The sequence below is a fragment of the Gracilinanus agilis genome, chromosome 2 (genome assembly GCF_016433145.1).
Source record: "Gracilinanus agilis isolate LMUSP501 chromosome 2, AgileGrace, whole genome shotgun sequence".
Taxonomy (NCBI): domain Eukaryota; kingdom Metazoa; phylum Chordata; class Mammalia; order Didelphimorphia; family Didelphidae; genus Gracilinanus; species Gracilinanus agilis.
This window is the reverse complement of record NC_058131.1, coordinates 348205307-348217372: the sequence shown is the minus strand read 5'-3', so window position 1 is coordinate 348217372 and position 12066 is coordinate 348205307. Positions and strand designations below refer to the sequence as shown.

At 37.3% G+C, this 12066-nt stretch overlaps 1 protein-coding gene across 1 annotated transcript in view; it reads right to left on the bottom strand.

Moving 5' to 3' along the window:
• Positions 1-12066, bottom strand: part of PIGU (phosphatidylinositol glycan anchor biosynthesis class U) — a 118033-nt gene that overhangs the window by 73264 nt on the left and 32703 nt on the right. The window contains exon 4 of the mRNA XM_044664380.1: positions 5624-5686. Within this exon, the coding sequence (XP_044520315.1) occupies positions 5624-5686 (63 nt within the window). The remainder of the gene's footprint in view (positions 1-5623; positions 5687-12066) is intronic.

Below are 12066 nucleotides of genomic sequence, written 5' to 3'. Positions count from 1 at the left end.
TGGTTTTGATTATATTAAACTAAAAAGTTTTTGTACAAACAAAAACAATGTAGTCAAAATCAGAAGGGAAACAACAAATTGGGAAAAAATCTTTATAACAAAAAACTCTGACAGGGGTCTAATTACTCAAATATACAAGGAGTTAAAGCAATTGTATAAAACATCAAGCCATTCCCCAATTGATAAATGGGCAAGAGACATGAAAAGGCAATTTTCAGGTAAAGAAATCAAAAGTATCAATAAACACATGAGAAAGTGTTCCAAATCTCTAATAATTAGAGAAATGCAAATCAAAACAATTCTGAGGTATCACCTCACACCTAGCAGAGTGGCTAAAATGAAAGAAGAGGAGAGTAATGAATGTTGGAGGGGATATGGCAAAATTGGGACATTAATGCATTGCTGGTGGAGCTGTGAACTGATCCAGCCATTCTGGCTGGCAATTTGGAATCATGCTCAAAGGGCTATAAAAGAATGCCTGCCCTTTGATCCAGCCATAGCATTGCTGGGTTTGTACCCCAAAGAGATCACAGATAAACAGACTTGTACGAAAATATTTATAGCTGCGCTTTTTGTGGTGGCAACAAATTGGAAAAGGAGGGTATGTCCTTCAATTGGGGAATGGCTGAACAAACTGTGGTATATGCGGGTGATGGAATACTATTGTGCTAAAAGGAATAATAAACTGGAGGAGTTCCAGGCGAACTGGAGAGACCTCCGGGAACAGATGCTGAGCGAAAGGAGCAGAGCCAAAAGAACATTGTACACAGAGACTGATATACTGTGGTAAAATTGAATGTAATGGACCTCTGTACCAGCAGCAATACAATGACCCAGGACAATTCTGAGGGATTTATGGTAAAGAATGCTACCCACATTAAGAGAATGGACTGCAGGAGAGGAAACATATAAGAAAAACAACTGCTTGAACGCATGGGTCGGGGTGGACATGATTGAGGGTGTGGACTCGAAACTACCACACCAATGCAACTACCAACAATTTGGAAATTGGTCTTGATCAAGGACACATGACAAAACTAGTGGAAATGTGCATCGGCCATGGGTGGGGGGAGTGCGGGGGGTGAAGGGGAAAGGAGGAGCATGAATCATGTAACCATGTTAAAAATGAATATTAATAAATGTTTGGAAAAAAAAAACAACAATAAAAAAGATCAGCTAAAATCCCACTTTCTGGTTTCCCTCAATGCTAGTGCCTTCTCTCTGCTAATTATGTCCAAATAATTCTGTATATATCTTGTTTGTACATAGTCACTTGACCCCCATTGCCTACCCTTACCACTCTCCTGCCTTGGAGTCAACAAAGTATTGACTCCAAGACAGAAGGTAAGGGTTTAAAAAAAAAAACAACAAAAAACAAAATTGGGGATTGACCTAGAAAGAAAGGGTGACACCATAAGCAAATCAGGGGAACATAAAAAAGTTTACCTGTCATACATTAGATAAGGGAAGAATCTATGACCAAACAAGTCATAGAGAACAGGATGAAAAATGAAATGGATATTTTGATTACATTGAATTTTAAAAATTTTATACAAACAAACCCAAAGCAACCATGATTAGAAAGAAACAATAAATTTGGGAAAGAAATTCATAGCAAGTGTTTCTGACAAAGACTTCATTTCTTAAATATGTAGAAAGTTATACATTTGAGTCAAATTTATAAGAATACAAAGTATACCCCAACTGAAAAATGGTCAAAGGATATTAACAGGAATTTTTCAGAGGAAGAAATCAAAACTATCTATAATTATATGAAAAAATGCTCCAAATTACTACTGGCTAAAAAAATGCAGATTAAAACAATTCTAAGATATCACCTCATACCTATCAGATTGGCTAACATAACCAAAAAGGGAAATGATAAATGTTGAAGAGGATGTGGGAAAATTGGGACTCTAATAGACTGGTTGGAAGAGCTATGAACTGATACAACAATTTTGGGGAACGATATGAAACCACACTAAAAGAGTCATAAAACTATGTATACTTTTACCTAGCAATACTACTACTGGGTCTGTATTCAAAAGAGAGAAGTTATAAGGGAAAAGGACCTACTTGTACAAAAATATTTTTAGCAGTTCTTTTTGTTGTGGCAAAGAATTGGAAACTGAGGAGCTGTCCATAACTTGGGGAATGGATAAACAAGTTGTGGTATATGGTTATAATGGAATACTACTGTACCATAAAAAATGGCAAACAAGATGAATTCAGAAAAACCTAGAAAAGACTAATATGAAAAGTTAGGTGGGCAGAACCAGGAGAACAATGTATTCAGTAACAGAAACATATGATGACCAACTATGAAGAATTAAACTATTATCATCCAAGAAAATTCCCAAGTTATCTACAAGGGACCCATGATGAAAATGCTCTCTACAGCCAAAGAAGGAACTGCTAGAGTCTGAATGCAGATCAAAGCATGCCATTTTCCACTTTATTTCCTTCATAGAGTTTTCTTAATTGTATGTGTAATGTGTCTTCTGTCATGGTATGAACAATATGGAAATATGTATTGCATGAAAGCACTGATACAACCTATATCAGACTATTAGAGGGAGAAAATCTGGATCCTAAAATGTCAGAAAACAATTATCAAAGATTGTTTCTACATGTAACTTAAAAAATAAACAAATGAGGGAGGGAAAGGTAAATATAACCACAATAGTGAGAAGCCTAAAAATCATATTAAATAAGGATTTACTGAATTAACCAAAGATTTTTGGCCTGAAAAGGAAAAGGCATAAAGTGAACATGACAGTTTTTGAAGGGCTGTCATGTGGAAGAGGGATTAGACCTGTTTTATCTATTTAGTTCCTAACGGCAAAACAAATGGATGAGAATGGGCATTCTTGATCTCTGAATCTCTGAATAAAAAGCAAGATGCTTATTATGACCACTTTTATTTAGCACAGGACTGGAAATTCTAACAACTCTAATAGGTCATGGAAAAGATATTAGGAGCACTAAAATGGGAAATGCAAATATCATTTGCAGATGACATAACAGTTTATGGAGGGGGTAGCTGGGTACCTCAGTGGATTGAGAGCCAGGCCTAGAGACGGGAGGTCCTAGGTTCAAATGTGGCCTCAGAAACTTCCCAGCTATGTGGCCCTGGGCAAGTCACTTGACCCCCATTGTCTACCCTTACCACTCTTCTGCTTTGGAGCCAATACACAGTATTGACTCCAAGACGGAAGGTAAGGGTTTAAAAAAAAAAAAGAGTTTATGGAGAATATCTACCTACTTCAATCAAAAAATTATGAATTCAGCATAGTTTCAGGATAAACTGGATAAGTATAATAATGTATTAAGTGTCTATTATGTGTCAGGCACTGTGATAAGGATGAGGAATACAAATACAAAAAAAAGGAGACTATTCCTGTCCTCAAGAAGCTTTGATCTATTGAGGTATCGAAGATAGCATACAAAAGGAAACTGAAAAGTGGGAAGGAAAATGAATGTGATCAGAGACCAGCAAGGGCACTGAGTCCTATAAAGGTCAGTTGAAAGAACTGGGGATATTGAGCCAGAAGGGAAAAAACTGATAAAGGGACATGACAGATGTCTTTAAGTAAATAACAAGGCTATCATGTGAAAGAAAGATTGGATCTGTTCTGTTTGACCACAGATTGACAAACTAGGAGTAATAATGTGTGGTTGTTGCAAAGAGGCAGATTTAAATTCGATTTAAGGAAAAAGTCCTAATCATTACACTTTTCCAACAATGGAACCAGTTACCTTAGAATGTAGTAGTGTGCCACTAACTGGAAGTCTTAAAGCAGATGCCAGATGACATTTATTAGACATGTAGAGAGTATTCTTTTATTAGACTAGACAGGTACTGCAATCCCTTCCAACTCTGAAATTCCATGAGCTTTCCAAATGGAGGCTAGATGACTACTTTTCAGAAATGTTATGAAATGGTTTCTTGGTCAGCACTAAATGGCCTCCACTAACCTTTCTAACTGAGATTCTATGACTTTCTTCTTTACTAATATTAGTTAAGCAAAGAAAAGCAAAATCTTTCCTATTCTGGATCTCATTACTCAGCATAAGAGGAACTCTCCATGGGGCCAAATGGCTCCAAAGGTATGTCGCTTTCTTTTATCCCTTCCTGAATTCCCTTAGTGCTCCCAGTCAGTCATGTAGAAATGGAGCCAAATGCTAATCTTTTTTAAGAACAGACATGACTGCTATAGTTATTCAGTTTAACTTTTCAGCAGCAAGGAAAATTTGAAAAGTTCTTTGTTCTGCAACTGTGCTACACCTAGACATTCATAGATATATGCAGACTACAACAAATATTCTATTTATTTGGGCCAAAGTTCTTCATAAGCAATGCACTTCAAATTTCTCAACTAAGGTATCACTTGAAAATTCAAGATACACCAATAGACATGGTTTGTGTGTTAGTTGCTTTGCTTTTGCATGGCTTTTTCTTTGTTATAAGGGCTGTCTAGGGTGGGCCATAGCAGAAAAACATGTATAAAAACCAAAAAGTATTCAAATAATATAAGTAAAAAAAATTCCTCTTGCACCCATCACTTTCCTTTTGTTCCCCCTACCACCACTCTATTACAGTATCTCATTATCTCTCACCGTACTACTTCATTGGCCTTCTGGCCTACCTACTTTAGCCTATTCCTTTCTAAGTCACCTTATACATAATACCAATTCATCTTCTTTATGCATAAGACCTAATCATAAGAGTTCTCTGTTCATTACCCTTCAATGGCAAAAGGTAGCCACCTATTACCTACCAAATAAAGTTTAGCCTATCTGCGACCAACTCACATTTCCAGCTTTATCTCAAACCATATATACACTACAATCTAGCCAAACTAGACCACTCAATATCTGCACACATTCTTGTGCTTTCCTGAATCTGTGCCTTTCCTAATCCTAATTACTGTTTTTAGAATTTTTTTTCTCCCCATTTTCATCTGAGAAAAACATAGGCATCCTAGCCAGACAGTTCAAATGCCATCTCTTCCATATGACTACCTGAATAGAAATAATCTTTCCTTTGTCAGCCCTCAAAGGAAATTTGTATGCATTTCTCTTATGCACATAAGGCTTATTTTTTATTTTTGTTATTTGTCAGTAGATTATAAAGAAGCTCCTTTGTAGACTATAAAGAAGCTCCAGGAAAGCAGGAACCACATTTTTACTCATATTTGAACCTCCAATACCTGTCACATGTGGCTTACAAAATAGGCATTTAATAAATGTTTTTGAAACTACTGAATAAATAGATAAATTATAGCTATTATTCATTATCCCTTAGAAGGAAAAAGCATGGTCAAAAAGAAAGGAATATTTTAGTATTTATCATTAATAATTATAATGGAGACCAGTTCATTCATGTCTAAACTAACAAAGGAGTGTAATACTCATAAAATTTATTAATAGGCTACACGGACTAGAGTTGATTTAACCTTAGTTATCAGTAGTTATCAGTCACCTTTAGTCTTACTTCGTATTATTTTGATGATAGATAATTCTTTGAATATGTACTCTTTATACCAAGAAAACAAAACAAAACAAAAAAAAAACAGAAAATAAACCCCCCAAAGAAATGACTCCATTACTGACTACTTACCACCACCTTGTTGTAGTCCTGAATTGCAAAATACAGTGCAATTGCAGTAAGTGCGTCAGTTACCTATGGAAAGTAAAGAAAAGATTAAAAATGGGACCAAGACAGAAGAGGAATAAAAAAAGGCTAAGCCTTTGATCCAGCCAAACCATTGCTGGGATTATACCCCAAAGAGATAATAAGAAAAAAGACTTGTACAAAAATATTTATAGCCTTGCTCTTTGTAGTGGCAAAAAATTGGAAAATGAGGGGATGCTGTTTAATTGGGAAATGGCTGAACAAATTGTGGTATCTGTTGGTGATGGAATACTATTGTGCTAAAAGAAATAATGAACTGGAGGAATACCACGTGAACTGGAATGACCTCCAGGAATTGATGCAGGGTGAAAGGAGCAGAACCCAGAGAACATCATACACAGAGACAGATATACTGTGGCACAATCAAATGTAATGGACTTCTCTACTAGCAGCAATGCAATGACCCAGGACAATTCTGAGGGACCTATGAGAAAGAATGATATCTACATCCAGAGAAAGAACTGTGGGAGTAGAAAGGCAGAAGAAAAACAACTCCTTGATCACATGGTTTGATGGGGATAAGATTGGAGATGTAGACTCTAAATGATCATTCTAGTGCAAATATTAATAATATAGAAATAGGTCTTGATCAATGACACATGTAAAACCCAGTGGAACTCTGCGCTGGCTATGGGAGAGAGATGGGAGGAGGGAAGAGAAAGAACATGAATCATGTAACCATGGAAAAATATTCTAAATTAATTAAATAAATAAATAAAATTTTTAAAGGGCTAAGACTAGAGGGATACATGCCTCTCACACAGTCAAGTTGCTGCCTTCAGCAAAAAGTTCATAAAATAATGCAGAACTTTTGTCTCCTTCTTACTCTGACTGAGCCCCCAAAATCAATTCACAAACATTCACCAAAAATTTCAAAAAGGTAGATAATTTCTTTCAAAATAATACTAGAGCAAGTATCATCTGCAATGGGGATAAGTTAGAGGCCTTCCCAATAAGATCAGGAGTGAAGCAAGGATGCCCATTATCACCACTATTATTTAATATTGTATTAGAAATGCTAGTGGTAGGAATAAGAGAAGAAAAAAAATTGAAGGAATTAAAGTAGGCAATGAGGAAACTAAACTATCACTCTTTACAGATAATATGATGGTTATTAGAATCCTATAAAATCAACTAAAAAGCTAATAAAAATAATTAATAATTTTAGAAAAGTTTCAGGATACAAAATAAACCCACATAAATCATCAGTATTTCTACATATTTCCAACAAAAATCAGCAGCAAGAGTTAGACACTCTAGACAACATAAAATATTTGGGAATCCATTGCCAAGACAAACTCAAAAATTATATGAACACAACTACAAAACACTTTTCACACAAAAAAAACTAGATCTAAACAATTGAAAAAACATTAATTGTTCATGGGTAAGATGTGTGTTAGTGGAAATTTGGGGTTCTTTGGGGTTCATTGAGTCTTAATATTCAGGTCCATGATATAAACTTCCTGCGGATGTTAAGAGGACTTGAAAACTACATTTCCCATGATTCCTCTTGTGTAAGACAGGTGGGCAGGAAGTGTGATTATGTAGGCAAAGGTATAAAGTCTCTGAACTTGATTGAGATGCTCTCTTTCCTACGGAACAAGCCAGGTGCCCAGAGGTAATGGCAGGGCATTTGAATTAGATCTTAGCAGGCACATGGCCTTCTTAATTACCAATATGGCTTTAAATAAACTATTAAATATTTTGAATATATCCATCTATATCAATATTATTCGTAAGTTTTGGCAACCACATTGGAGGTGTAATTCTCAATTTTTCAGATAGCCTACCAAGCCACACAACTCTGAAACACCTCTGGATCCTACCCAGAGCCTAGACCTGCTCTTATGCTACTTTTGGCCACTTTGCTCAGTTCTTTTGAGCATTTTTTCAAAAGGGTAAACTTTTTGGTTTTTCTCTTCTTCCCATAATCCCCAGGCACACGGCTATTTTTCCAGGAAAGGGGAATGCCATTTTTCCAACAGCCTGTTCCTGGCTGCTAGTTTATATATTCCCCTTGGACTTAGTTTCAATGACTGCTGGCTCCGCCCACCTGACCCTCCCTGGGTCCCTAACTGTTCCTGCCGATTCTGACTCTGCCTTCCACCTCAGTGCCCTGCCTGCTGCTGCTGCTGCCTCTGTCGCCAATTCCTGAGACTCCTGCTTCCTGCCCAAGCTTAAGATTTGGGAAGTATACAAAGAAAAAACTCCCCTTCTCTCTCATTGCACACACCTGGGACTTTCCCAGGAGTGTTTCCTCGTAGACATTAATGACTTTTAACTTGAAGAAAGCTTCCCTAGCTACCTTCCTCCCCCCACAAGCCCTCCATGTGGGATCTCCAACCTGGGGCTTTCTCTAGCCCCTACCCCAGTTGGCTTCCACATGGGCCCTAGCTTTAACTCTTCAAACAGGAAGTAGAATGGCAAGAGTGGGCTGCATGGCCTAGTTCAAACTACTCCTTGCAATTATCTTGTCTGAAACTCAAGGGAGGAACTCACCCCACACACACACACTAGGCCTGATCAAGACTTTGAACTATAAACCCTTATGGAGTCATCCACACTGTGCTCAGTGCAAAGCTCAGTTAGAAGGAATTTAAATTGGACCAGAGATGGATTTTAAACCTCAGACTGCATGGGTTTCTTTAAGTCTCTGTATCTTATTGTATTTTGCTGATTAGTTTTGTGAATTAATCTTGTTGTTTTGTTGATTTTTCTGTTGCACTGGATCATTTTAAGCTACTGAAGTTTTGGCTGCTAGATTAATTCTGTTTATGATTTTATTGTAACTCCTAAATAGTGAACAAATGTATTAGAATTGGTAAAAAAGGTTTTGGACTGCATTGCTTGTAATCTGTTACTTATATTATTGCATTTCCTGATTTCTTTAAGGTTTCAATTTTTTTTAAATTTACCTCTATTAATCTAATTCTGTTATCTGTACCATTTATGAACATCTTAAACATTTTTTAAATAAAAGCCCATAAGCCTTATGTACACTGGATTTGTCCTTTCAACTATAGGATCATATGCCTTAAGTTTTTATTCAATCTTGATATCGCTCATACAACCTTGAAGACTATGATACCTTGAGAATTTAAATTATAATTTTATAAAGGGTCTTTAGAATTGACTTTATTTTTTTTAAATCCTTAACTTCTGTGTATTGGCTCCTAGGTGGAAGAGTAGTAAGGGTGGGCAATGGGGGTCAAGTGACTTGCCTAGGGTTACACAGCTAGGAAGTGTCTGAGGCTGGATTTGAACCTAGGACCTCCCATCTCTAGGCCTGACTCTCAATCCACTGAGCTACCCAGCTTCCCCCTAGCCTCCTAGAATTGACTTTAGATGCCTAGAACCCTTCTGTATGAATGATAAAGTTTAATATATATTTATTATAAAAAAATGTTGTATTAAAGGGGTAGAGGAAACAAATGAAGGTTTCCTGCCCAAGCTTTTGAATATTACACAGGAAGCCAGGAAAGCTCCTGTGTTCTTGATATTTTGTGTCTTTGTTTTGGCTTGCTTTCCCATCAGAAGGATCTAGAATTCTTGAGGGTAACTTAGACCCAGAAGGTTTTTTAAATCAGAATCTTTTTTAGGCTCTGCCCCACAATTGCCACGGAGGCAGTAATAGAGTTTGTTAAGAAAATATCTTAGGCAAGGTTGAATGATTTCTATACCACTTGAAGTTGTGACAAGTATACAATTTTTAAACATCAAAACAAGTAGTTATAATAATGGATTTGTTTGCTATTATCTTTAAATGTATTACTGGAAATTATGGTACTTTATTTGAATGTGCATTATGAATCTGCTATTTTGTAAAAACCATTTACACTCACAGTTCATGCAAAAGCTTAACAGGAAATGGATCTCATTTTTGGGTGAAAAACCTTTCAGGGGGCAGCTGGGTAGCTCAGTGGAGTGAGAGTCAGGCCTAGAGACAGGAGGTCCTAGGTTCAAACCCGGCCTCAGCCACTTCCCAGCTGTGTGACACTGGGCAAGTCACTTGACCCCCATTGCCCACCCTTACCAATCTTCCACCTATGAGACAATACACCGAAGTACAAGGGTTTAAAAAAAAAACAAACAAAAACAAACCTTTCATTAATTCTAAGCTATATATTTCTTGATTTTTGAAATCATTCTTTTATTATTTTTCCTTGTAATGCAATACGATTTTTTTCTCAATTTTATACTTGAAAACACTGTATTTTTCCCTGAATTTTTGATTTTCTTATTGCTTTTCTTTTTAATTTTTTAATAGCATAATTGACTTTTTCCCTTTTTCTCATTTTGTACTAAAAGTACATATAATCAGTGTTAATCCTTTTTTGATTTTACAGTAATATAAGTTTAATATAAACATATATTTGCTATAATATTAATGCATACCCAAAAAGCCTTAGACTATGGTAACCTGCCAATTATTGGTAAATATTATGGGACTGTGATTAATGTCTCTCTGTCTGATTCCAGGAGAAGGGAGCAAAAGAGCCACAAGGTCATGAAATCTGCAAAGTGCCAAGGAGGAAAAGGTGACGCAGACCATGGATTGAGGAAGTTCTATGCCAATACTGAAGGGCTTGAAACTAGTGTTTGAGGTTCAAAGTTGCAGCTTTTCTAACATATGCAGACTTTCCAAGAGCTTCATTTCTTAGCAAGCACCTAAGATTGGCTATCATCATGGCTCCTCCCTGAGAAGGTACAGGCAAATCAGACCAGAGAAAGACACTTCCCTTGCACACATATTTGGACCTGTTATTTCTCTTATATATAAAATGGCAACTTTCTGTAGTCCTGGCTCCTGAATGGGTAATTGCAAATTGCTTAAATCTCTTTAATTGGGCCTTGATTCAAGGACTTGTTATAAGTTTATTTTTCCTTATATTTTTTGCACATAAGACTTTGACATTTTACATTTCATTCACAAGGTTTTTTTTTTTCCTCTTTTATTTGGATTTTATTTTATTTCTTTTTCCAATTGATTTCATACAACCCGGTGACTCAGCCATGTATCCTTAGCTGATCTATGAATTATACAAACACAACTACAAAACACTTTCCAAACAATTAAAACTAGATCTAAACAATTGGAAAAACATTGATTGCTCATGGGTAGGATGAGCTAACAATAAAAATGACCATTCTACCCAAATTAATTTACTTATTACTATCAAACTACCAAGAAACTTTTTTACTGAATTAGAAAAAATTACAACAAAGTTCATTTGGAAGAACAAAAGATCAAGAATATCAAGGGAAATAATGAAAAAAAAATGTGAAGGAAGGTGGCCTAGCACTACCAGATCTTAAACTGTACTATAAAGCAGTGGTCATCAAAACAATATGGTACTGTTTCCGGGTTAAGATGGCCGCAGAGTAAGAAGCAGCTCTTAACCTCTCCTGACCGAAACACACAAAACTCCTCAAGGGGACATAAAAACAAGTCCAGACGAACGGAGGAACCCCACAACAGTGCACAGCGTGGAAGGTACGTGGAATCGAGACATTTCCAGGCTAAACAGGGCTCTCACTCAATCGCGGGCTGAGCAACCGCCCCACCCCCACCCCCTCCACACTCACCTATAGCTCCGAACCCAGCTAAAAAGAAATAGAGCAAGTTTGGGGCACCCATCGAGTCATCGGCAGCTCCGGGACCTGTTCCTGAGAGCAGCAAGACTTAGGACTCCATTAAGCCAAAAACGCACGCGAAATCTGAGCGCGCGCGGGAGCAGGACTCTGGGCGCAGAGTGCCGGCTGAGCAGTGGCGTGGGTGGAGGCAGACACAACCAGGAACTAAAGCCTAAGTGGGGAACCAGTGCAGACGGGTATACGACTGTGGAAGTAGCTCCCTGAGACTTGTAAAGGAACCTCCTGCGGAGGATCAAGCAAGGGAATCCACCAGGGGGCTTGACCTTGGAAAAAACTAGAACTCAGACCTCAGGAGCCAATAGATCTCTGACAGACACTGAGCGCGAGGATAAACCTGAGAAGCTGCTGGGCTAATGATGGCTAATCAGTCACAGGAAGTTCAGAAGAGAAAGAATAATAACAAAAAAAAGAAGTCTTTAACACTCGACAGCTTTTACACAGAGAAAATCCAGACAACCGAGCAAACAGAGGAGGAGAACAAACAACCATCCAGACCCTCCCCAAATAAGGAAAACTCCTCACAAGCTATGGAAGAGTTCAAAACTGAGATTTTGAGGAAAATGGAAGAGATCTGGCAAGAAAATAACAGTTTAAAAGGTAGAATCTTGCAACTGGAAAGCGAGGCTCAGAAACCAAATGAACTGATAAGCAAATTGAACACAAGAAATGACCAGATTGAAAAGGAATACCAGAAGATTATGGCCGAAAAC